The 26,430-nt window shown below is 52.5% G+C and overlaps 1 protein-coding gene across 6 annotated transcripts; it reads left to right on the plus strand.

Moving 5' to 3' along the window:
- The first annotated feature begins 55 nt into the window (after positions 1–55).
- On the plus strand, positions 56–21,855 carry LOC122393058 (diphosphoinositol polyphosphate phosphohydrolase 1-like). 6 transcript variants are annotated; one of them, XM_043388653.1, is made up of 6 exons: positions 102–145; positions 518–683; positions 1,704–1,865; positions 5,048–5,132; positions 18,233–18,314; positions 20,468–21,855. In XM_043388653.1, the coding sequence occupies exons 2-6, from the start codon at positions 588–590 to the stop codon at positions 20,499–20,501; spliced, it is 459 nt and encodes a 152-aa protein (XP_043244588.1). In that variant the 5' UTR covers positions 102–145; positions 518–587; the 3' UTR covers positions 20,502–21,855. The 6 variants fall into 6 exon arrangements, with proteins under 6 accessions (XP_043244587.1, XP_043244586.1, XP_043244589.1 ...); XM_043388656.1 differs by having other exon boundaries at positions 111–145; positions 1,704–1,859; XM_043388652.1 differs by having other exon boundaries at positions 56–683.
- Positions 21,856–26,430: the final 4,575 nt, after the last annotated feature.

Raw genomic sequence — 26,430 nt, forward strand, 5'->3', positions numbered from 1 at the left:
TCACTAAGCCCCGCCTTCCCCACCTCGACGTCGACCAATCACAGGACGCGAAGCGACAGGGAGCAGCAGCTCCCTCTTTCGGCGAGTCAGGCAACTCGAATGTGTCCCGTGGAGGCTCCGCTGAGCGGTGCGGGTCATTTCCGAGGTCCTGTGGGTGGTTGAGGGGGCCACATCTGGCGTTGATCTGGCGTTTCATGCGAGAGGCTTGTGCAAATTGTGTGTGCTTTCTAGTTTGATCTGAAAATAATTCTCTCAAGAGTTTTCAAGGTGTAAATATCTTGCTTCGGCTCAATTTCCACCTAACATTTACCAGTGCAAGTTGAAGGGCGGTGTTTTGTCGCTGTTATGCCGATATAGGCGTAATTGAAAAAATACGTTTTAAATTTATTATCCCCTCCTGCCAAAGCTTTGCTGAGGCTGCAGCTATTCATATTTGATTACACTCTGGAGTGAGGAAGGTCTAGCTAAATCAAGATGGTTTGAAAGTGCTTGACAAAACTTACTCCAACATTGGAAGGAAAATTAAAGTTGCCTTGAAGGTCAAGAGCTGTGCACTTTAAGGACCAAGAAGTAAAGATTGCTTAAGCATGAAAGACAAACCTAATTCAACAAGAACCTATGATGCTGATGGCTATCGCCTTCGTGCAGCTGGCGTCTGCGTCAAGGATGAGATGGAGAGGGAGGTGAGTAGATTCAATATACCTCTGAGTTTACATTTACAACTTGAGTGTTAGGAGCTAAGATAACAATAACTTAATTCTCAAGCTAAAAAGTGAAAGACTAGCATCATTTTTTGAAGACTTTATTACTTATTAGCCTACTTACTTCTTTATTTTCATTTTCATTCAACTAATTTCAATACAAGGTCCTCTTGCTTTCAGCCCATATCATACCCTCAGAAATTCTGAACATTTGTTCAGAATGGTGGCATAATTATTAATCTGTATTTTAGTTATTCTTACCAGGCCCTCCTCAGTGCTCCAGCCTTGTACCCCACCAGCCCTGACCCTTTCATTCCCTGTGAGGTGCTGGTGCTATTTCAGATTCAGTGGACAGGAAGCCTGGGAAGCCTCAGCCATGCCCCTTCCCCCCAGCTGTCAGTATTTGTCTCCTCAGCTCAGCTGATCCCACTGCTCTCTGTATGTGCTGCTGGTCTCATCAGCCTCTTACCCAGTCCTCCACCCTCCACTTCCCACTGATAGTGCCTCTATCCTGTCACAGGTGCTGCTGTGACAGGATGGCTCATTGCTCTCTACCCAACACATCATTAGGTTTCTCCCCTCAATCCAAACCTAGCCCTGCTCCTCCCTGCCTCAGTGACACTGGTCTCTGATCAAACCCTCGGCCTCCTCTAGCTGTCAATTCTGGCATTTCCACTTACCATTCTGACAGTTGTATTCTGATGCTGCATTCCCCTGATGCAGATTCTGCTAGTCCTGTCAGTTGGCTCCTCTAATTCCCCACTATGCCATAAAATGCCTCCCAAGACCTGACCATGGTCTTGATAGTTCCTTGATAGGGGATTCTGCTAGCATTGCCCAGCCCTTCCTCCACTCCCCCACTTGCTATCACACACTTTTGGGACCTGGCCCCATTCATCATATCTCTCCTAACCACAGGCTCTGATGACCTCCTCACCCTCCTCAAACCCTCGCACACCCCACCAGACCTGACCCCAGCCCTGATATTTCCCCCTGCCGCAGGTCCTGCTGGTCTCCTCCTCCAAGGAGCCGGACAAGTGGGTGGTGCCCGGTGGCGGGATCGAGCCCAACGAGCAGGCGCACCTGGCGGCGCTGCGCGAGGTCCGTGAGGAAGCCGGCGTCGAGGGCCACCTGGGCAGGTGCCTCGGGGTCTTCGAGGTGAGCGTGAGTACCTCAACGTTTCTACCTCTCTGCCGGGAGCTTTTGGCGAAGGAGCGGCTTGGTGAGGTGCGGTGGTATATTGCTTAGTAGTGCGTTTGAATAGCGTGCTCGTGCATCGTGCTTGAGGTGGGCACTGAATGCATAGTTGGATTGAGTTTGCTGCTTCGAGCTGATTGCTTGGCTGGCTTTTGATGGGGTGTTAACGGAGCTGGTTTTGTTGCGGGATCTAGGCGTTTTTATGCGTTGTTGTGCTTGTTTGTAGTAGCTGGTCCTCGTTTCAGATTTAAGCGCCTTTCGAAAGATTGGTATCGTTATTTCGGTATTCAAGAGCCACTCTAAAGACGGGTGTGTTCCACTTCACGTCAATCATCAGTCTAATCAGCTGTCGGGCTCAGCGATCCAGATTTGTCCGGTAAATGATGAGCAAGTAACCGAACCAATCGGCTGAGCGAGATACAGCTAAGCGCCTTTCTGTGTAGCCTTGTTGTTTATTGGGGCTTTAGGGCGCGTCGACTGCAAAGGCGTACCCGTGACTGATACCGTTTATGGCGAGACTGAATGGGCGAAAGGATAAAACAATGCACAATGGACCCATTTTTAACGTCTGACCTTTATCACGACTCAGATACCCAACGGTCGTTTAGTTAACGGTTGCATTTCGTAATTCGCTTATGCATTAATGCTAAAGTTGACGCTACAAGCCTTATTTAGTAAAAAAAGGAGAGAATATGTCAGCGTTGTGCCTTCAGTCAGGAAATCGTAGACCATGTGGCCATACCATACATATTGCTGATGCCTTCCAATCGCAGAAACTAGATTTTAAGGCCCTTATCGTAAAGGCTATCAAACTGACTCCTGCCCCGGTGCATTAAGTGCTTCCCCGCCCGCCACCCCGCCCGTCCAGACACTAATGAATGTTGTCGGTGTGCCGGCCCGTCGTCGGCATCCGACCCCAATTGACCAAACCCGTGTGGCGCCGCACAAGCGGTCGATGGCTTCGTGCCCGGGAAATTGACCTCGCCCTGACGGGAAGACTGAACGAGGATGGTGAGTGGGTGGTGTTTAGGATGAAAGGCCGATTAGAGGCCAGCTTGTTTGTTGGATAGGGACTGGAATATTGGACGGAGCTGATTGGTTTGTAAAACCGCACAAATTGGTATTCATATTTCCTACTATTTATTGCCGGAGATGTTGGAATAGCAGGCGAGAAGAAACAGGCGAGGAATGAATGACACCACTTTCAATATTTACACTTGCGCCACTTGCGTGCATTATCTAAACAAAGCTGACCAGTTACATTGCATTGCGGTGCTGCGTTAAACATCTCGCTGCTCTATAAATAATGATGGATTGAGTTACATCACCACATGACACATTGTATCGCCGTGGTAAGCTTACACGAGCTGTGCGCATGATCAGAGCAAACTCTGCTTTGATAAGTCTCGGTTAAAGTCCCACTAGAGCACCATTATTCGATAGCGAGACTATGCTTTGGGACTAGTTTGGAGTGGGCCACTCGGACGCAACCACTTGCAGCCATGAGTGTTTGCTTACAGCACTCATGATTGTTCACATGATGCATGCAACTATTTTCCGGGTGCCCTTTTTGACTACAGACACCGACGATATGTTTATATACATGTGGCAGTGGGTACGGACACAACGTACCGGGACTTATATGGCCCATATTTATCCAAAGTTCACATCGCATGCGGACTGGTTTTAGTCACTAGGTAAGTGACTGCAGCTTTGCATAGCTGACAAGCCTAGCATAATCATCCACAATGTAATGTGAGGATCAGTATTAAATTAGAACATAAGCGTCAATTGCGTCTCACTTGTTCGATGAATACAGTCTCGTCGGTTGAACGTCGGGGGAACAACGTCCAGACCATGAGGCGCCGCACCCACTTTCATACATCTCGTTTTTAGTGCCATCGATTTGCATAACCGGCGTACGTTGTGTCAGCGGTTACGATTTGAGTGCCGTTTTCCTCATGCAAAACGTTAGATAAGCGCCCGGTTTGAATTGCACGAACCTCATGGTGTAAACGGAGGCGCCGGCGAGGAGTTTTTGGGAATTCGTGTCCCTGAGCGGCGGGCGAATGGGCTCGTCTAGACGGAAATCATGTTGAGAAGTTCAGTCTGGGGTACCATTGGCGTCCAGACGTGCCGGTGGAGTCGGTAACGGCACCCCAGTCACCGGCCCCATTTCGACTGCAAAGGTCAGCCCGTCTCGGCTGAGCGGGGCCGAGAACCGCCGGACTGTGGTACTCAGACGACTGAGGCTCCAGTGTCCCCGCAACTGGGCTCCTGTGACTGAAAGATGCCGCCCACGCCTTCGGCGCCGGCGCCGGCGCCGCCCCTGTCACCCCAATGACGTCATACGGTGCACGGCCCGCCACGGACCCCTCGCGTGCCCCTGCGTACCCCTCTAGCCGCCCCGTCTGGCTGAGTGCCAACGGACCGTTATTTGTTGACGACACCTTCAATCCCCCCTCATCCCCTCCCCGCCGGGTACCTGCCCCGAGGCCTGAGACGGAGCGAGAGCCGCCGACCCCGGCCCGCCAGTGGGGTTACGTACACACAAGACGACATGTTTGTCGTCATGTTCAGGCCGACTGGCCGCTGGCCGGGCCCGGCCAGTGCTGCCAAACCGCTCAATGGTGCGCACCAGCGATAACAGGCAGGCTAAATATACGGCGCAGGTTTGAATGGGTGTGTGGGCTGCTTTGGAGCGCACTGGAGGCAGTTGTGTGTCATGGTGTTTGCGCCGGCTTGGAGGTTATAGGTCAGCGCTGTCACGTATTCGATATCATGTGTGTTTTTATGAATAGAGCTGCGGCATAATCAATGTAACATTATTCCTTAGCATGATATTGTGCTGCGTTACTTTTCCTTAGCATGATGTGTGGAACATTACTTATGCCGTCCTTATGTGCGATGTGCATGTTCTGGTGTTGTCGGCCTACGCCTCACGCTGCCCAGTGCCCATGTGTGTTTGTCTGATGCTGCCAGTTGTTGTCAACCTCACCGGCTCACCGGTCTGTTATAACCGCCAGTGACACGAGCTGCCCACATGCTCTCTGCGCTCTGTACCGCCATCTGTGAGCCGTGTGTCAGACACTGTAACCGTGCGTGTGTGTTACAGTAGTGTTGACATTTTCCCGTACTTTGCTCAGCAGAATACGGAGAGGAAGCACCGCACTGCCGTCTACATTCTGCTGGTCACTGCCGAGCTGCCCGAGTGGGAGGATTCGGTCAATATCGGTAAGGATACCGGCGTGGGGCAGATGATCGGCCGGGTGGAATTGATGGGGTCTGAATGCTCAACTGTGTCCTAGGCGTGTCCGATACAGCAGTTAGTGTGTGTGTGGGGGGAGGGGGGAGGGTACCTTATAGACGCACTAAGAGCCTGGATTGATCCGTTTTGACGTTTGCTGCTCATTTTTTGGAACACCTGCGACCATTGTCAGTCACCTCACATAGCTGCTGCTTTAAAGGTAGTGTGCCACCTTTGAAAGATTTCCCATTTTATTTTTCCTAGGATAAGAAGCTTCTGTTTTTACCTAATATCGCAAAAAAATCAAAAATGGGCCTGGAATAGTGCCTTTTTCGCCTAAAAGTTTATCGGTTTTTCGATATGTATAACAACTGTAGTGGGCTGAGCTGCAAACAGGCGTCGGCAACAATCGCGAATGCGGCGCACATGTGACAATAAGCAAAGGTCATTATAGAGTTACGACGTACGGGAATGAGTTATCAGCTGTCTAATCGTAGACAACACAATGTCGAGCCTTAAATTGTAAGCCTGTATTGGTGTTGTTTCTTTTATTTGGCTGTCGAACATTATTTATGGTTTGAAATATGATTTTATGTAAAATAATTGATATGAAAAAGCCGTCTCTTAAGTTATGACCCCATTTCACCACACGCAAGTGGCAGAAATGACAATGATCAGCTGACGCATTTTTCTTGGCCGAAGTCAGAGCGCGCGGCCCGACGCACCACCACCGCACCACAAAGTATGAGCAGAAGCCGCGCCCAAAGCCAGGGCCCCGGTAACGTGAGGTAGCCGAGTCGGGGCAGCGTGCGCTGACCCAAGCCGGGGCCGCAGCTTTGGGCGCGGTCTACCGCATCCCCGCGGGCAGCCCCGGGCTATCACATGACACCGGGAGGACGCGCGGCCCCGGCTTGGGTCAGCGCACGCTGCTCCGACTCGGCTACCTCACGTTACCGGGGCCCTGGCTTTGGGCGCGGTCTGCCGCACCACCTAACAGGCGTGTTCGAAACCGCAGGAGATGATGATGAACAGGTTTATCGAAACTTGATTGGATGAGCATATCGGTAATAGCGATTTCAGTGTGTGCATTTATTGTTCATAGTGGTGTGAAATGTGGTTGGGGTACGACCGACAACCCGTCGGGGCGAATTTCGCACTGGGGTACTCAAAATTTGAAGAATTTAAGACGTTTCAATGAGTTTTGAAGGTATGGATAAGTTCTAAAAATCCGGTTCTCCTTATCTGGGCCATTAACTCCATACGGTCCAGGAAAGCTGGCACACTACCTTTAAAATATTTGAAATCCATTTATTACGGAATGCGCTCACACCCATGACTCGATAATGAGTCACTTGTTTATGACTTATGCCATCTCATCATGACTCTTGTTTTCCGGTTGCGTGCGTGTTTCCCAATGTTGACATTTGCCAGCGAAGTTTACGTTCCGCTGTGAATTAGCATGAAAGCCGTTATTTTCTCTGGAATAGCCTGGCGACATTTTGCGTCGTCTGTCACTCACAACTGTCGACGATGGCATTAACTGGCTTTAATGCGACAGAGCTGAGAAGGGAACGCAGATCTAAATGTCCATACATTCGGGCTGTCGCCTGTCGCTGCCCCTATCCCCTTATGTTACCACGTTTATGAATCACACGAAGGTTCTTAACATACCAGAAAGATGTTTGCGTGTTAAATGAGCGAAAATGTAACGCTCAACAGTCCCAAATGACCCTTCCAGTGTTTAGTTTAGACAAAACACTTCGCGGAAGAATCCGAAATATGCTCTGCAAAGTAGTATGTGTCTTATGTGTATGGTATGATCGTTAATTTATTGGACGACCCTAAGGAATGGCTAATGGTCTCGTTAAATGTCAGACGACTGTCGCAGCTAGTGTAAGTGGACCAACGAAGTTTTGTCACTAATGGTCAGGTGTTAGTAAAGTGTCACTTTCATTTGTGACTGAAGTTGATAATGGTGCCCTGTGCTTTGTTTATAGTTGTCATGTGTTACTTTCTCATTTCCTTTCATAAGTCACTTCTAGTGAAAATGATGCGAGTCTGCCTGCCTCTCCATCAGGGCAGTGTGATTTAAAGGTAGTGTGCCAGCTTTCTTGGACCGTATGGAGTTAATGGCCCAGATAAGGAGAACCGGATTTTTAGAACTTATCCATACCTTCAAAACTCATGGAAACGTCTTAAATTCTTCAAATTTTGAGTACCCCAGTGCGAAATTCGCCCCGACGGGTTGTCGGTCGTACCCCAACCACATTTCACACCACTATGAACAATAAATGCACACACTGAAATCGCTATTACCGATATGCTCATCCAATCAAGCTTCGATAAACCCGTTCATCATCATCTCCTGCGGTTTCGAACACGCCTGTTAGGTGGCTTCTGATGCTCGTCGAGGTCGGAATTTCCAAATACGCGTGGTGCGTCGGGCCGCGCGCTCTGACTTCGGCCAAGAAAAATGCGTCAGCTGATCATTGTCATTTCTGCCACTTGCGTGTGGTGAAATGGGGTCATAACTTATAAGACGGCTTTTTCATATCAATTATTTTACATAAAATCATGTTTCAAACCATAAATAATGTTCGACAGCCAAATAAAAGAAACAATACCAATACGGGCTTACAGTTTAAGGCTCGACATTGTGTTGTCTACGATTAGACAGCTGATAACTCGTTCCCGTACGTCGTATGGTCGTAACACTATAATGACCTTTGCTTATTGTCACAAGTGCGCCGCATTCGCGATTGTTGCCCGACGCCTGTTTGCAGGTGAGCCCACTACAGTTGTTATACATATCTAAAAACCGAAAAACTTTTAGGCGAAAAAGGCACTATTCCAGGCCCATTTTTGATTTTTTTTGCGATATTAGGTAAAAACAGAAGCTTCTTATCCTAGGAAAAATAAAATGGGAAATCTTTCAAAGGTGGCACACTACCTTTAACTTGCCTGCCCTATGGCGCCTTCGGTGTCGTATATAGTGGCTGCCCGTTAATATGCTCGCTGTTCGCTGTCACTACCGCCCGGTTAAGCCGTGCCCCCGCAGCGTGGCGCGTGGCGATAGGCCCTAAACCGCCCCCTGTATAACGCCCCCCGCCCACCGCCCTGTCCCCGGGCCCGGTGACAGCCGCCGCTGAGTTGTGTGCCATCCGCGGCCCTCGGCCGGCTGAAAGCTGCTAGATAAAGGAATGCCAGTTGGGCTGAGTTAGGGAGCGTTCGCTGTCAGACCGTTGTCGCCCTGTGATTTCTGACGTGTCCGCTGATGTGAGACGAATGCGGATGGTGATGTTGGCTGATCAGGTGGAAGCCGAACGGTGATTTGTTTCTCCTTTCGCCGCTCCTGCCTGGTTCGACTGATCGAGATCTATTCGTGGCCGTCCTTGGGCCAAATGAGCGGCTTCTTGATGCATCATGCGGCGGATTTTGGAGCTCGCCCGTCCGCCGACCAGAGCATACATCAGCGGGTGAGCCGTGTCGGATCAGCCAACCCTGACTTCGAGATGGCCTCATCTCATCTCTGAGGCTCCGCTCTCCTCCGAGCTTTGCGCTCCTCTCCGAGCCACGAGTCCGTCTGTGAGCTGTAGGCCACGTCTCCCTTCGGTCCTGTCTCGGCCCGAAGGCGTGTCAGGCGCCCGGTGGGACGTCCTGAGTCCCTCCCTCTGACGGGAAGTGGGCCCGCTGAGCGGCGTGAGCCCGGATCGGGTGACGGCCGGCGCTGCCAGCCCGGCGGGGCGACTCCGACTGCAGCCGGCCGGCCCAGGGTATATAGAACATCGGCCGGCCTGCCAGCGCCGCCCCGCGCCCCGGGCCGGTCGGTCGAGCCGCCCTCCGTTCCGTCCGATGTCTTGTCAGTCGGCTGCAGCTGCACGGTCTGGCAGCCAGTCCTTCAGTCCGCCAGTCCGGATAACTGACAGCTAGTCCATCAGTCCATCAGCCTGGACAGTCTGCCCGCCAGTCCGGATAGTCACTCCACCAGTCCGGAGTGACAGCCCATCAGTCCGAACAGCCAGCCAGTCCGTCAGTCTCCGGACAGCCAGCCCATCAGTCCGGAATGGCAGCTCTACGGTTGGCTTCTACAGCTGTCTATTTAATTTGTTTGTTTCTTTTACAGCTGCATAGCTAAAATCGGACCTGAAAGCCACGCATCGCACACGTACAGATGTGGCAGCAATGTGTCGCTCACGTCAGGTTGGCTTTCGCAGGCTACAATCTAAGCAAGCACCATACTGCGTAGATCTGACAGGCATAGTGTATGCTTCGTTCATAATATGACAGTCACACAGTAGACAACACCCAACTAGCGAAATTACATTCCTGACAGCTACAACTTGGCAGCTTCGCATCGCTTTCCGTTCCGCGTGTTCCCGCCTCGTTCTCGCCCACTTTTCGCCGACGGCCGACTACGTTCGGCCGTCAGTTCCGCCTCGAAGCCGGCGCCAGTCTCGGCAATCGATTCGGCTCCGCGTTCCAAGGCGGCTGGGCCCGGCGTGGTCACCGCTCGCCAGCTGTCTGCGTCTTGTCGAGCTGGTCGAGACTCGCCTTGCGTGGATGTTGTGGTATCTGGCTGGTGGACGTGACCAGGGAGGTGTTTCTAAGGCGATCTCACCGGGTGTTTAATGACTGGTCAGTTGACTGACTGCTGATTGATTTGAGTGGTAGATGGATGGTGGCCGTCTGCGTTTGCTGGCAACCAGTGGAGGTTATGGAGGGTGGTGATTTTTTGTGCATTAGCGGGCCTGCAGGAGCAGCAGTCCGAGCCTTGGCTGATTTGCAGACCGATTCAGTCAGTCCATGTTTCCATGAAGGGCCGGTGATCGCCTGGCATGCATTAGCCAAATCAACACACGCTTCATACCAGTCAGCTATTTGTTAATTAATATTGTCACTACTCTGCCTAATCCCTCCGTCATTGGTTTCCCGTTATCCATTGGTTCCCGTTGACCCTGAACTCTGTACTTCTGTCGGACGCCGCTGCCTCTGACGTCATACGAGCTCACGTAGTTACTGATATGTCTGACTGCGCTGATTCGTCTCACGAACGCAGCCGCCTTTGCGTGAGCCATCAATGAGATCGGGTTCGTCACTCGGCCGACTTTCTCGCGTGCCAACCCTTGTCGGTCTGACCCGTCACGTGCGGTTCAGTGATCGGTCAGTAATGTCTGTCGGTCGACTGCAGCCTCCCGCGCCGCCGAGGGAGTGTTACCGCCTGCAGACTGATCCCGTCTGTGTCTCCGCCCGTATCTGAGCCGCACGTGCGCTCGTCAAGGGCACCGCCGCCCAGCGACACGCGTTTCTGGGCTGCCACTGACGTGTCGGGACCAGGCAGAGCTGTCTCCTGTCTCCCGCTGTCTCTGTCTGTCTATGCGACCGTAGGGGGTCACTGGCCCGCCCCGCCAACGGGTCCGATTGTTATCTTTTCGGCGAATTCCTGTCCACTGACACGGCTCTCGAGTTAGCACGTCAGTGGCAGGGCACGGTCAGCCGCTGGTGAACACTGTACTCCGGTCAGCAGTTGGCTGGGCGGTTTGAAGCGAGACTGCTGAAAGGTTCAGGGTCAGACTACTGAAGAGTAAGAAATTGTCTCCGCCGAGCAATTCACTCAGCAGACTTGTAAACGACTCAAAATTTTTTTGAGTCGATTCTTTGTTTGAGTCTGGAAATTTGAATCGATTCATCAAACGACTCATGATGTTAAATTTAATTGATTCGAATCAACTCATGACTCATCAAGTTCCTCGATAAAATGATTCGAATCAACTCATGACTCGAGCAACTAGCCAACGGAATGATTCGAATCAACTCATGACTCACATTTTGATGAATCGATTCAAATCAACTCATGACTCACACGACATTTTTATTGAACTTATTTCATTCAACCCATGACTCACTATAGGCATTTGTTGATTATTTGACTCAAAGCTATGATAAAATGAATATGCCGCATACCACAATTGTATTAAGCAGCATAGTAGCCTTGACCAAAGATTCAAGCAGCTACCTAGTAGGACTAGGTACATAGGTACCTACCTTACACCTACCTATCTTCAACACTCAACAGTCAACAGTGCAATATCAGATAAATTTGTAAGTAACTCTGAGAGAGGGCCTGTTCCAGCGCCTCCAGTAGAAATTCTTGACTGGAGGCTCTACCAGAGGTTTCACTGGAGGCGCTGGAACGCAATCTGGAGATTTTTGGAGATTGGCATCACATATACCAAAAGAATGACGATTGTTCTCTCTTGAAACGAAAAATTTATTTTCAATTTTATTAAGAAAGATTTACAAAATTATAGCAATGTTATTTTCCTTACATTCAAGTTGTAAAATAATCAGTCAAACGTCCTTTGTTTACATTCGTGATTGTCACATGTGCGCCATAATTGTAGACCAGAGCCTCCAGAGAAATTTGGACCTCTCAACTCTCTGGAGGCTACTGGAGGTTTCTGGAGCTTTGGCGAGAGCTTTCTGGAGCTTTCTGGAGGCGCTGGAACGCTCTCTGGAGGATTCTAGAGCTTTCTGGAGCTTTCTGGAGGTTTCTGGAGGCGCTGGAACAGGCCCAATTATAATATAAGTGAGGACTAAGGAGTAGCATAGTAACCTATCTCTTATTATTACCTAGAAAGTCTTTTTTGAAAATTCAAAAGCACAAGTTCCGAGAGGCATTCATGTTTTTTTTAATCAAACTTTTCTACATGATAATGAAACAAATGTTACTACTTCTTACTTATCACATAAAATTATTCAAACAGTACAACCACAAAAATAGGATTAATCCCACCTGTGACATATTCAGCATCAGCAGGGACTCCATGGGCCACGAGGAGCAAACGAGGAGGCCATGACCTTGCATGGGTGGCTCAGGCCTCAGAATCAGATATGATCTTGAGTTGAGACTCATTGAAAGTAGTTAAGGTATCGGTAAAGCTGGCGTCACCGTCGCCTTCCCGCCAAGGTAGGCCATAATGACCAAGGTCACGTATGTCAAACTAGTGGCAGCTTCAGATCGCAGTTACCGTGCGATCGTACTAACTTACTGCAAATTTGTGCTAACCTGCTGCAGTGGAAAACAAGTAAGTATTATGTCCGTGAAGTTAGCGTCAGCAACAACAACGAATACAGCGTCGGATTCAGAATCGCTCAAAAAACTCATATTCGGTAAATTGGGGGACGGGGAGCAAGAATATGACCTTTATTTGGCCCTAGCTTTTACCCCTTACCCCTTAATCGGCCCTTAAAGGAAGGGGCGCGTCAAAAGTGCCTCAAGGGTTCGTCTGATCGCCAAAATAAGTGTCGCAATCGATTCCCCGGGTTAATATCTAGCCGCAGCCTTGGGTTCCAGATGTGTGCAACTTACCCCTTACCCCTTAATCGGCCCTTAAAGGAAGGGGCGCGTCAAAAGTGCCTTAAGGGTTCGTCTGATCGCCAAAATAAGGGTCGCAATCGATTCTTCGGGTCAATATCTAGCCGCAGCCTCGGGTTCCAGATGTGTGCAACTTACCCCTTACCCCTTAATCGGCCATTAAAGGAAGGGGCGCGTCAAAAGTGCCTCAAGGGTTCGTCTGATCGCAAAAATAAGGGTCGCAATCGATTCCTCGGGTCAATATCTAGCCGCAGCCTCGGGTTCCAGATGTGTGCAACTTACCCCTTACCCCTTAATCGGCCCTTAAAGGAAGGGGCGCGTCAAAAGGGCCTCAAGGGTTCGTCTGATCGCATAAATAAGGGTCGCAATCGATTCCTTGGGTTAATATCTAGCCGCAGCCTCGGGTTCCAGATGTGAGCAACTTACCCCTTACCCCTTAATGGGCCCTTAAAGGAAGGGGCGCGTCAAAAGTGCCTCAAGGGTTCGTCTGATCGCCAAAATAAGGGTCGCAATCGATTCTTCGGGTCAATACCTAGCCGCAGTCTCGGGTTCCAGATGTGTGCAACTTACCCCTTACCCCTTAATCGGCCCTTAAAGGAAGGGGCGCGTCAAAAGTGCCTCAAGGGTTCCTCTGATCGCAAAAATAAGGGTCGCAATCGATTCCTCGGGTCAATATCTAGCCGCAGCCACGGGTTCCAGATGTGTGCAACTTACCCCTAACCCCTTGAGGCACTTTTGACGCGCCCCTTCCTTTAAGGGCCGATTAAGGGGTAAGGGGTAAGTTGCACACATCTGGAACCCGAGGCTGCGGCTAGATATTGACCCGAAGAATCGATTGCGACCCTTATTTTGGCGATCAGACGAACCCTTGAGGCACTTTTGACGCGCCCCTTCCTTTAAGGGCCGATTAAGGGGTAAGGGGTAAGTTGCACACATCTGGAACCCAAGGCTGCGGCTAGATATTAATCCGGGGAATCGATTGCGACCCTTATTTTGGCGATCAGACGAACCCTTGAGGCACTTTTGACGCGCCCCTTCCTTTAAGGGCCGATTAAGGGGTAAGGGATAAAAGCTAGGGCCAAATAAAGGTCATATTCTTGCTCCCCGTCCCCCAATTGACCGAATATGAGTTTTTTGAGCGATTCTGAATCCGACGCTGTATTCGTTGTTGTTGCTGACGCTAACTTCACGGACATAATACTTACTTGTTTTCCACTGCAGCAGGTTAGCACAAATTTGCAGTAAGTTAGTACGATCGCACGGTAACTGCGATCTGAAGCTGTCACTAGTTTGACATACGTGACCTTGGTCATTACGGCCTACCTTGGCGGGAAGGCGACGGTGACGCCAGCTTTACCGACCTAGGTGAGTTTATTTATATTATAGCATAGCCTATAGGTAGTTTATAGGCTATAGGTAGTTTGGGCGTATTTGACTCTATAGACGCCCAAATTCTTATGCTGTTGATTGATTATTGGGACCAAATTGGGACTGGGAGAAGGGGAGGCAGCCGCAGGCAGTGTTGCCAGGTCTAGAGGTAAACCTCCAGATCTAGAGGTTTTAGGGGAGCGTTTCGGGGCTCCTGGAGGTTTTTGAAAAATGCCGGATTCTAGAGGGTTTTCTAGAGGTAATCTGAAAATGCGAGAAAGGACATCAAGGTCGAGAACTATTTAGGTACTTAATTTCATGTTATTGCAGTATTGCATGCTTAAACACACTTTTTTACAGATTGATGGAAACGAAAAACCTACTTTTGGCTTGTTTAGGTACTATTGAGGCTCCGGCCACCGTCTGCAGCTAAAAGTTCTCGATATACCGTGGGCACCAAGGCTATGTAAACGTGGGCACCAAGGCTATGTTAACCTGGTGCCCACCGTGGGCGGACACCAAGTTATGTGGACAAATATGCGAAGGCATGCGAAGGATGAGTGAATTATCTTGATTGGGGATACAACCGGGCTTTTCAAAGCCCGCCGCCAGCTGCTGCCAGCGCGCTGACGTCACACTTTGGGTCTGTTCCAGTCGCACTTCCTAACACCTCTTAACTCCTCCAAGAGCAAGATAGAGGAGGTTGGAGCAGGGCTCCTTTGATTTGTATGGGCTAGAACTGACACTGGAACAGGGAAGCAATCTTGGAGGAGTTTAGAGGTGTTAGGAAGTGCGACTGGAACAGACCCAATTTGGTAGTGTTGGAGCAATGGACTTGATGATGTCATCACGCGCTGGCAGCGGATGGCAGCGTGCTCTGAAACAGCGCCACGGTTTATCGTGATACGGAGGTAGGTATGGAGGTATATATACCTCATAATCAGCGGCAATGGAACAGAGGTTTCTAGAGGTTTTTACAACATTTTCTGGAGGTATTGGCATCACTCGACCTGGCAACACTGGGCCCGCAGGTGTCAATTCTGACTTCTGACATGTAAAATGTAGGTACCTAGGTAGTGTAGCAGGCACTTGGCTTGGTAAGACTAAGTACCTACCAACTGCCAAATGCTTTTGGCTCATTAGGCGCCTGTGTCTGAGCCTCTGAGGCTCTTGTAAGTCTGAAATATGGAGTTAAGTGATGGCTAAAGCTGAGGGAGTGATCTAGCATTGATTATTAGGGTGTTGATGGTGACTTGTAAACGACTCAAATTTTTTTTGAGTCGATTCTTTGTTTGAGTCGGAAATTTTGAATCGATTCATCAAATGACTCATGATGCTAAATTTAATCGATTCGAATCAACTCATGACTCATCAAGTTCCTCGATGAAGTGATTCGAATCAACTCACGACTCATCGAAAAATGGTTTGATTCTGAGTCGATTCACGAATCAACTCAGAGTCGTTTACAAGTCTGTCACTCAGACGTGCCAGTTGCGTGAATGTCAATCTCCCATTGGAAAGCCAGGCTCAGAAACCTCCCGTCAGACTATAACCATCACCCCGCCTACCCATTACCCAATCTCCCGCCGGCGGAACAACATACAACAAACATCAAAGCGGGCAGTTTCATCTGTCAAAACGGCGCGGCCCACGCTGCAAATGGCCGCGGGCAGCTGGGTCACGGCGGCCCCATGGCAGCCAACGTGACAGCCGACATTTTTATGACTGCGGAACATTTGTGCAGTGGCGGCCCCAGTGAGGATGTTAGGGGTCGGAGGTGTTCCGAACACAAGAATGTGTATAGTCCAAAATGACTCAGAAGTCTGTGCGGTGATCTTCGACCACAGTAAATAAAAATAATGCATCCGGCTACATTCCACTTTTTTACGTCGTCCTGCAACCCTTTGTCTGCTAGAACACGACTGTAGGCAATTGAAGGTGGACATTGACAGAAGCTGACGTGGCCACTGGACAGTGGACAGGGCGCAGCGGAAGGACGAGGCTCGGCTCGGGTGAGGTAACCCGGCTGGAGCGGGATGGGGACTGGGTTGTTGTTGGGAGGTTCGGTCCGAGTTATGATGACGGTAGGGACGGAGACGGCAGTGAAGGCTGGAGGGGCCGGCGTCGACTGGATGGACAGCGACATCCAAGCGCATCGGCAGCAGAACGAGGTGACATCAGCGCGCGTGCGAGGCGTTGGCTCCGCCGCCCCGGGCGGGGGAGGGGAGGGGGGACGGGTCATGTGAGCTCCGCCGCGGGGAGAGGGGTGTGTGCTGAGTCACCGTCCGGGCAGAGGGGCGGAGGACGGGGCTGTTTGGGCGGCCGGCGGGCGGGCCGAGCCGTCACCACCGACAGCCGCCGCCGGCCCGAGCTCCCCCGGCGCTCGGTCTCGCTTCTCCGGTACTCTGTCTCCGCCCGGGGTGATTTGGTACTCTGCCTTCGTCCGGGACACGCTACAGCCCCCAGGGCGCACTACGGTGCGGAACTGCGACTGCTTCCGGCAGTGTACTCCAACACTCTTCTTCCACCGACACACTGTAAACCTCTCTCTCCTGGGGCTCCGCCTATCTCGTGTTTGTATCCTTTTTCTCGAGCGGCTTTACTGGTCACGCTCCTGTGCTCAAAGCCTCCCACAGGGCTCTTCCACCGCGGCCAGGATGTTTTATCGCCCTACCCGCTCACCCATCTCTACCTGAGCACCTGAGCCCTTGCTCCGTAATCTGCCGTACTGTCCTCCATTCCCCGTGATCCTCACTCGTACTTTACGGCTCGCATTCTTAGTACTCAGCTCTCGTCTCATACATCTCATACATACTCTTCACGGTAGTACTGTCCTGATATAGCCTGCTTTACGGTCTCCCCGCTCGACTGCCGCCGTGTCGTTCCAACGTGTCCAACGTGTCCAGTTTGTCCTTCGGGCCCGACCGTATGAACCGCGTCTATATCACGCGACAGACGAGTGATCCGACGCCGCTGCACCGTGTTCAGCTATGCACGGAATGCCGAATTGGTGATGGCAACCGACACCCCGGCCCGGGTCCGGCCTCGACAGTGCTTTGGGTGACAGGCCGGACTGTGCTTTTGGCGTACGCCAGAGCTCATTCGGAAAGAATAGCAACAAGGACGTCAATTTTATCGATGAGCTTCGATATACGAGTACGCGTTTCTATGACCCCAAGGCCCAACAATCCTCATTATCCCCAATCATTATTGGCGATCAGTGTAGTGATCACATTGGAATAAGCTGCAAGGCCCTATGCGATGATTACAATACATTCGCAGTGCTGTTACATTTTCTCTCGGGCTAGTCCAAGCGCCTACTCCTACTGCATATTCTAACTTGTTCATGTTTGCATCTCTACTATAATGTAGACACTAGGCAGCGGCTGGCCACAAGCGGGAGATATGTTCAGCGCTGTGTTGTGTCACTCCAATGACTGCGCCGGCTTCAACGGGAACGTTTTGAGTGTCGTAAGATGATGGTATTCCAGAGAGGGTCATGTGTATCGCTATCTGTCTCGTTTATATCGAATTAAACGTGTATTTTTATCATTTTAATGTGGACTGCAAAGCCCTGCAAGTGCACTCTTCATTTTCGTCGACCATTCTACTCAGACATTTGACTTGCACGGTTAGTTGCACTATTGCCATCACTGTTCGTTGCTCAGTTGTATTTTCAGAAGGAATGTCTGGTATGTCGGTGACTTATGCTCTGGCATTTCGTGAACGTGATGCATTCCGATGACAGCTCCAACCGAGGACATTGAACGGGGTACATGTCTCAGCACAAACCTCAAGATGACGAAACCAACGCCTTTTTTCTGGCAACCGTGTGCACTTTGACTTCGAAGTGTGTCTGATTCGTGCTGAGAAGTTTATTGCGTTCGTTCGGCTAGGTCGCTATGTTGCGTGCTGGCGATGCCAGTTTTAGTTACTATAATTTAATTAGTTTCTCGCCACCGCAGCAGCTGTGCGCCTGGCGATGTTGTGTGTTTGGTGAGGGCTATTTTGGTTGGTCTGTTTTGGCTGTCGGTTCTGTCCACATCCGATGTGCGTCGCGGTTCGGTGTTGTGGGCGTCGGCGGTGACGCCGTGTTGCCTGTGTGTACCGCCGTGTCGTGGTCGGATGTTTTGTCTGGGGCGCCGTGAGAGTATGTTCCGTGTCTTGGGTCGGTGTTGTCAGTGTGTGTTATTGTGTCTCTGGCCTGATGGTCTGTCGATATCGCTATGATTTGATTTAATGTCTATATCGCTATGGTTTATCTCCATTGCATGTCCGGCACACCTCTGTCCTGCTCGGTGTGCTCTTATACCGGTGACTGATGTTAGTGTCTCACTCACTCAGGTCGGCGGCGGAAATGGTTTGACCTGGAGGATGCCGTGCGGGAGCTGAACGAAAATAAGCCCGTCCAGTCCGGGTACCTCAGGTGAGAGCCACCACGAGTCTGATCGCAAGGGGAGCTTTGTTGTACAGGTGAGGTATCCATCTCGGGTACCTTATACATGAGAGTTATGCGCTCCTAAAAAAAAACGAGACGTGCCTTTGCCTCAGAAGTGCCTGTATACTTTCTTTAAAAAAAAAAAACGATATCCTGATAGAAAGTATTTTTGTGGCATATTTCACATTCCTTGTGGTCATATCTTATGTTTATCTGTTATCCACCCCCTAGCTGAAACTGAAGATTATCGAGTTTCCACTTTTGGTGTGTTTTATCCGGGCATATCCGATGTGAACCAGTTTTATTTATCATTCCTGTCATCTGGCGACAAGGATATGACCACGGACATTGTCCTCCCGTCGCGTGTTTGTTCTGTTCTGTCTCCGAAGCTCGCACCACTCCTCGTTCCTCCCAGCTACTACATACAAGCAGCTCCGAGAATAAATTTAAATAAATCCACTACAGACCGAAAGTGAGCGAAAACAAACTTCACGTCGCGGCCGGTGGTAGAAATATGGCTGGGAATGGGTGCGGCCGTGCCGAACTCAGCGGTGCGGCGTGGCGGCGGCAGTTGTGGCGCGTGGAGGCGGATGTGACGCAGCTGCGCCGGTCGTGGCGCTCTGATACTGCCTGTGATGAATGGGTCGTCTGTCGGACGCCGTTTGAGCGTGCTGTTACGCTCACCGAGCCGGGCTCAGCGCGATGCCGGTCGCCATCATTAATCCTCTGGGCAGCAGTTTGATTATTTACTGTGTTGTCTGGAGCGCAGACAACCTGCATTCCTGCAGCTGTTTCGGCGATCGACCGTTACAGGCGATTGTAATTGCTAATTGCACTCGAGCTATTTCATTAGGGTTACTTTATTCATTTGCGATTATATCAACCATAAAACCAGGGATGATACGGTGTTACCGTGAGCTCGCATATAATACCGTCGTTAGTTTGCGGTCGCTGCCGGAATACGTTGACTCGGAGCGCTATGCCATATCGATCAGTCATACGACGGCAATTCTTCAGCACGTCGCCGACCGACCGATCGTCGGTGGTCTGTTCGTTAGTGGCCAATCGATCCTGACGACAGACTATCGGGGAGGAGGGGGGGGGGGGGTCCCACGGGACACTCCGACCTCCCCTGCCTGGGGCGTCCCGCGCACAGTCCATCTCTGCACCCGCCGAGCCGAGCCGAGAGGACCGATCAAGGCCGACGCGGCTGCCCCGGTAGCGTCCCGTGACAGTGTCGCCCGCTGCCAAGCTCGCGCTGGACTGCGGCCAGAGGCATTGTAATGGGTCGCTCGGTATCCGACCGAACACTGGCGGCATGCACCGCAATGGCCGGCCGGGTAAACAGTGGACAGCGGGGACATCGACGGCGGTCGAGCGGTGGCAATGACAATCCTGAGTTTGACGGAGACAGTGGTAGCGGAACGAGAGCGGTGGCGTCGGCGAGGCGATGGCGGAGCGATGGCAGCAGAGGTGGTGTGGTGGGGGGAAGAGGGGGGCGCCGGGGATGAGGTGACGTTGGTAGCGACAGAATACCGCGTCGGCGGTGAGGGACAGCGAAGCGCCGAGCGAAGGCGCACGACGGGATGTGTCGCTCGCACCAGCAAATTGCTAATCTGCCGAGCGATATTGTGTTGGGATGACGGCGCTCGGCGCGGCCCGCCGGACCGCGAGTTATTAGAGACGGCGGCTCAGAACGCTTCATTGAACCGAGCTCGTGTATCGTTAATGAGATCTGATTAGATTTCGGCGGAGAGCCGAGTTGCCACGATGTGGTGTGTTATTGAGAGCCGGCAAAGCTGCAAAGACAGGGAGCGACTGCAAATACGTAAAGCGTAAAGCATGATTTTATCCTACCAGCCTGTGGTTGACTTTATTTTGGGATGTTATGTCGTGTGTATGAATCTTTTCAGCATGCAAGTATGAAATTAGCATCCTTAATTCCGTCTCGGAATGATTTATATCCCTCATATACCACCAGCGCTATCGCGTCTAATGCATTTCAAGAGTCCCAACTCACAAGGTTTCTCATAACCAGCTCTTGAAAGTTGTTGTGGTTGACTTTCCGGTCCTTTTCAGCCCTGTCTCGCTTTTGTGTCTCGATACCTTGCCGCACATCTGACCAGTCTCTCATTTCACAGGTTACTCCTCAAGAGCAAAGAGAAGGACTCCTGACCCGACTCGTAGGCTGACGGCGGATGGCCCTCCCGGTGGGCCGCGGAGGGGGCGGCGGGTGACCTCTGATCGGGGTACGGACTGTGACCTCTGACCTCGCAGAGAGGAGCGGACAGCCCGCGGCGGCCGGCTCGACAGTCGACGCCCGGGGCCGACTCGAGTGAAGCCTCATTCGGTCAAGTGGCTGAGCCGACGGCCGGTCTGCCGGGGCAGGTCCGGTTTCAATCGGTCGGTCCGTTCAGAAACCTCTCCCCGCCCCGCTCTGCCAGCCGGGAGCGCCGTGACCAGAGCCGGGCTAGTTTTGTATCCAGCCAGCGCGTGGGTGAAGTCGAGCCAGCTTCATCGAAAGGACGCTTTTTGAATTGTTTATCTCCGTGTCTGTGAGCGGGGGCGGCCGCTCGGCGCGCTGCCTCCTCCGTTCGTGTCGAGCGCGGACGTCGCTGGCCCTCTCTCCGGCCGTCGTCGCCGGACGGACATGTGTCCGGGGAGGGTGCAGCGGTGTCCCTGCCGCGGTGCCGCCGGTCCCTCGCCGACCGCCTCTTGGATATGTGCAATATTTGTGACGCGCGCGCGCCGGGCCACTGTTCGAGGTCAGTTGTGCTCGCGCGAGCCGCCGCCACCTCTGCTGCTATGGCCGTCTCTCCGAAATCTCAGTGGAGCGTCCCACCAGGCGGCGCTGTCGTCGCTGCGTGCCTCGACCAGAGGTCGGCGCGTGTGGGCACTCCGTGTGACCGGGTGGGATGGATAGAGCGAGAGATCGGAGCGGCACGAAGGAAGTCCGAATTATTTTCGATATACCCGGACTGGGCTGTCTTGTTTGCGTGGAGCTGCGCCGGCTGGTGGCGCTGCAGCGATGGCTCCTGCGCGAGCCGCGGATTGTCACGTCTTTTGTCGTGGGTAAAGATGATGCCGCCGTCTATTTTGTCATGTATGTTTCTGTGGTCGCCGCCGCCGCCGCCGGTGTGGCACCTGTCTTTCGTCGGTCACGCGAATTCATTCGAATTAAATCACCGGCCCGCGTCAGCCCTGCGGTGGCGCCGTCTGTCCTGGTGCCGCGAGGGAGCCGCCTATACCGCCACCTCTCGGCCGAAGAGTGTACCACAGTTTGCGCAGTCTCCCGCTACGTAATCGCTGCTCCCATCATCGACCGCCTCGCAGCCGTGCAACTGACGAACCAACATCTAAATTCAAACTAGTCGACCCCGCATCGCTCCCTCGCGGACCAGTGACCCGTGGAACGGCGGCTGGCCTTGGGCTGGGGCGAGGCGCCAGGCGCTCTTCTGTTCACCTCGTATCGTGGCTTGCTCTTGTTTCGGCGCCGCGTCCGTCAATAAAAGGAGTGTGGTGCCCAAAAGGCCACGTTTTGTTCTACTGTTTGCCGGCTTGCGGCTGAGCGAAGGATGGTGAGCTTGAGTTGACGCGTGGTGCGTGCGGGATATATGCACTGCAATCGTCTGTGTGGAAAATTTAAACTTATGACTATTGTGGAGTCTTTTCCTGCAAGGTAGGATGTCTTTGGTTTGTACGGTCATCGCGGACATTCACCGAATTGATCTTATAGGCTATCGTGTGACATGTCGATTGTCATTTTGTTTGAGCGGTGGGTTGCTAGCTTGTTGGAGTGACACGACTGCGGCACGTTTCCTTCTAACTTAATACGCTGTCCGGCCATCACCATTGCCCGCCATTACTTTTACAGTGACGCCCGTTCGCCAAACCTTGTCCCCCAGAAATGATCCATGTTGTAGTGTTCACTAGTCTCACCACCGGTGCTGCCATCTGTTCACGAGCTTCTGTAGATTGCTGGCCGCACTTTGGACTCTGATAGGTGCTGCCATCCGCGGAACAAGGCTGAAATGTTTGGCGTTGACTGTGGTATCGCGAATGACCATATGATATCCGGGAATTTTCAGTCACCGTTCCGTGCTTCTATCCTCAGGATACTGAAATCCTTCTCCTCCACGCCGCAACCCCTCTCTGGGCTGGACGGGCAACTTTATCTCATGCGGGCTGCTCCCTTGGAGCGGCACCGCTGCTCCCGAGGGAGCGCACCCCGTAGCCGGGTGAAGTGAGTACCTTGGGCCTGATCGGCCTGTCCTTCGGGATGGGCTCAGCCCCGGTGACTCACTAGGGTGCCTGCCCAGACCAATGTCTCCCCCTAATTCCTAACATCCTTCCGGCTCTGTAATGGTCTAATTGGACCGAAAGGGCCTAACCCAACAAAACAAACAAACAAACAAAAAAAAGAATTTCAGTGTTGGTGCATTTCTTATTTATCATAGAGTGTGCACTGTGCACCGCGATGACCTAGCTCGAGGTCACAGAAGTTGCGCTTATCAACGAACGAAACGAACTCGGGCTGCTCCTCATTTATATCCTTAATCACACGGAAGCAAAGCATGGCTGCTTCGTTAAAAAAACCGGCGGCGCCTACCAGCAGCGCCATTTCGATTTCTAGAAGGCAGAGCCAGCTACAAACATCACTATGAGACCAGTTAACACAACACCAGTATAATTGCAAACACCAACGACCTGCAACTCACTGGTGTACCCCGTAACACCGATTATGCATTGCCTGTAACCCAGCGATAACCCAGTCGTCATTCTACCTTTCTCATTTCTGTGACGTTTAGCAGCACATCGCTGTGTGCTATCGGCCCATCCACATTCCACTGGTTGACTTACTGTCCACCGTCTTGCTCACGGTACTGAGTGTCGGTCGGCTGCCCCATGTCAGCACCAGCAGAAACGCCATCATGTCTGACGGTGACCACCTGAATCACGTACACTTCAATAACAGCCTGGCCCTGATTGCCTCCAGGATCCTGGGCAGTGACAGTGAGTTGGTAAGTTGCGTTCGTCGCCCAGTCCAGCGGAATCTCTAGCTTCAGCTGGGTCGCGTAGGTCGGCAACACATCACTGGTCTTCACAGGCTTGGTCAGACTGAACGGGCTCTCCTCTTGTATGCCGAAGGACAGTTCGTGATTGGCAACGTCGGCGTCAGCGTCGGCGGCCGAGATGACCAGACTGCCCACCACCATGCCCACCGGGAGTGTCTCCATCACGTGCGTCGTGTACCTCTCCGAGTCGAACACGGGCGCAGCAGTGTTGGCGTCCACCACCTCCATCGTGAACGGCACCCGGGCCACGTCGGCGCCACACATCAGAAGAACCGTTCCTCTCATCACTGCAGGATTTGGAAACGTTGGATTTCCGAAGTCCACAATGCCGAACATGTTTGACGTGGCGAGAAATTCAAGCGTTTGTAGGTCCGCGTTGATCGTGACGCTCACGTACTTGCTGGCATCCAAGTACTGGTTGGAGCCGTCGGGAGGTGCCCATGTGACGTGCGTCACTATTGGAGCGTCCCGAGAGGCGACCAGGCCGGCCTGGTTTTCTGGCCAGCTGCCGATGACGACTGGGCTGATTTCGGGACACCCTGAGTGTCGCGGAGGAAGAGTGACGAGCAGCTCAGCTCGACATGAGAACCGATACCCACCATCCTCTGTGGCCTGCAGCAGGAAGGGTACGACCGTGCTGTCGGATTGGAGCTTGTCCGTGATGTTCTTGGTGAGGTTCAGCACGGCAGTGTCAGGATCTAGTGAGAAGTAGTCGGCGTATTCACCCTCAGCGGGATCAACCAGCAGTTCATAGATCAACTTCCCGGGGGCGTCGGGGTCCACGGCTCTGATGGAGACGTCCAGCGGCCCCGGTGTCTCCGGGTCCTCCACGGTGACAGAGTAGACGTCCTGTTCAAACTCAGGCTGCGCTGTGTCCACGTCAACAACGTTCACTGTGATCGTGATCTCAGCTGACTTGCCTCCAGGATCCTGGGCAGTGACAGTGAGCTGGTAAATCGCGTTCTTCGCCCAGTCCAGCGGCTTCTCCAGCTTCAGCTGGGTCGTGTATGTCGGCAACACATCACTGGTCTTCACAGGCTCGGTTGGACTGAACGGACTGTCCTCTTTGATAGCAAAGATCAGAGCGTAATTGGTCGCATCGGCATCAGCATCTGAGGCGGCAATGACCAGATCGGGTAGAACCAAGCCTGTTGGAAACACCTCCGACACGTTGACACTACGGGGAAACGAGCCGAACTGGGGACTGGCCGTATTCTGGTCCTGCACCAGCAATATAAACTGGAATTCTCCTATGTCGGAACCGCAAATCATCCGGCAGGTGCCCGTAAGCTGCGCCAGCGTGGGGTAGCCCTTCTGTAGATAGTCTCTGACACCATCCAAAGACGGCAGAGCCGTAAATTCGATCGCCTGGGCAGTCGAATTAAATGTAACGTCCACATACTGACTGGCATCAATAGTGTCATCGGTATCGACGTACGGAGCCCAGTAGACTTCTGAAACTCCGGGTGCGTCCTGTGACATGATCAACTTATTTGTCTCCGGCCAGTTGTTTATTCTCACCGTACCGATATCGGGACATGCTGGCTCTGTCTGCGCCTGCACTTGGAGAGACCGGTGCGGCTGAACGGTCAGCCAGAGAACCAGCAGCGAGACCCACCCAGTTCGCGCCATGGTACCGTTGGCGAGCACTGACCTGAGACCTGACCTGCTGCGGACCTGTCCGGGCGGCACACTGGGTCTCTGCGACGGACCGGTCTGACTGCTGCCGGATATCATGGCCCACGACTGCTATCTGCAGATAGTCTCAACAGCACAGGGCGTTTCCTCTGGCCCTTGATGTGGAGCATTACACAGGCCATTATCCGGACGGGTCTAAAAGTCGGAGAGTGCAGAACAGAAGGACGCTTGTCTTGAGCTGAGCACACACGGACGACTGTCCGACGCGTCGGCCTAAGTGCATGCCAAAGTGCGCACTTGTTACTTGTTAGTTGTTACCGTAACAAGGCAGCGGTTGATGCTCCCAAATACCTAAAAGTTTGGGAAATTGGGAATTGATACCGCATTCACCAAACGCATCGTTCAAGCACAACAATAGGTTCCGGGCGCATAAGGGGTACTCTCCCCGATTACCTGATCATATCCCGGCAGGCGGTGGGCCTACCAGCCACCTTCCGCGCGGTGGGGGAGGGGGGGGGCATTTTTTTGCCCCCCCCCGTATCTCCGAAACTACTGGACGGATCCGGAAAATTCAAACGGCGTTCGATAGCCCTGTCAAATTTGTGAAAGGAAACCAAATTTCATTGACCTCGGGGTCACTGATGACGTCACAGGTCAGGTCAAAGATTAAATGTGTAAGACACCTCAGTCTTCAGATACAGCCTCCGGTCTTACTGCATGTCTCTGTATTCCTGTGTTCTCAGCTTGACCGAACACACAACACACAACCAGCCGCGCCTCCGGCCGCGCTCCACACACACACCCTCTGCCCAGCGCTCTGCTCTGCTCTGCTCGCGCGCCGACGCGCGACCGCTTCCCGCCACAGCCGGGAACACGATTTAGCCGTGCATCCTTCACGGCTCTCGGCCACTAAATAATATTATACCTACTTACACTCCTCCCCTCCTATTGAACGATATGCCAACGACAGTCACAACAAACGCTTAATCAAAAGACCAGTGAGCAGGGTCGAACCGTTTCGGGGGGCGTACCTCACGCCCGAAACGGGTGACAGTTCGCGGCCGCTGATCCACATCCCGCGGCGGCTCGGCATCGAACGGCGGCGGCGGGGACGGCGGCGGAACATGTGGTACCTCCGGCCGGTGCGGCACAGCGTCATGGAGCAGTACAGGGTCAGGTGGCGGCACACAGTCAGGTCGCATCTCGGGCAGACGCGGCATCGGCACGTGCGGCAAAACAACAGGTTGCGGTACATAGCGGCCAGCTGTGACACCTTGGGGCGGAAATACAATTGGCGCCCCACCCATACCAGGCACACTATGGGGCCGGGCAATGGGCGTTTCCGGCACATCTCGCCAGAGAGACAACCCATGCGCTCTTGTCGTGGTCCT

This window comes from Amphibalanus amphitrite, unplaced genomic scaffold, assembly GCF_019059575.1.
Source record: "Amphibalanus amphitrite isolate SeventyFive unplaced genomic scaffold, NRLGWU_Aamphi_draft 000513F_arrow, whole genome shotgun sequence".
Lineage (NCBI taxonomy): Eukaryota > Metazoa > Arthropoda > Thecostraca > Balanomorpha > Balanidae > Amphibalanus > Amphibalanus amphitrite.

Excerpts from the sequence above, each read along its gene's own strand:
- LOC122393058 (XM_043388651.1), top strand. The coding sequence starts at position 588 with ATGAAAGACAAACCTAATTCAACAAGAACCTATGATGCTGATGGCTAT. Across the intron at positions 5,133-18,232 it reads GGAGGATTCGGTCAATATCG|GTCGGCGGCGGAAATGGTTT; the intron begins GTAAGGATACCG and ends TCACTCACTCAG. Across the intron at positions 18,315-20,467 it reads GTCCAGTCCGGGTACCTCAG|GTTACTCCTCAAGAGCAAAG; the intron begins GTGAGAGCCACC and ends CTCATTTCACAG.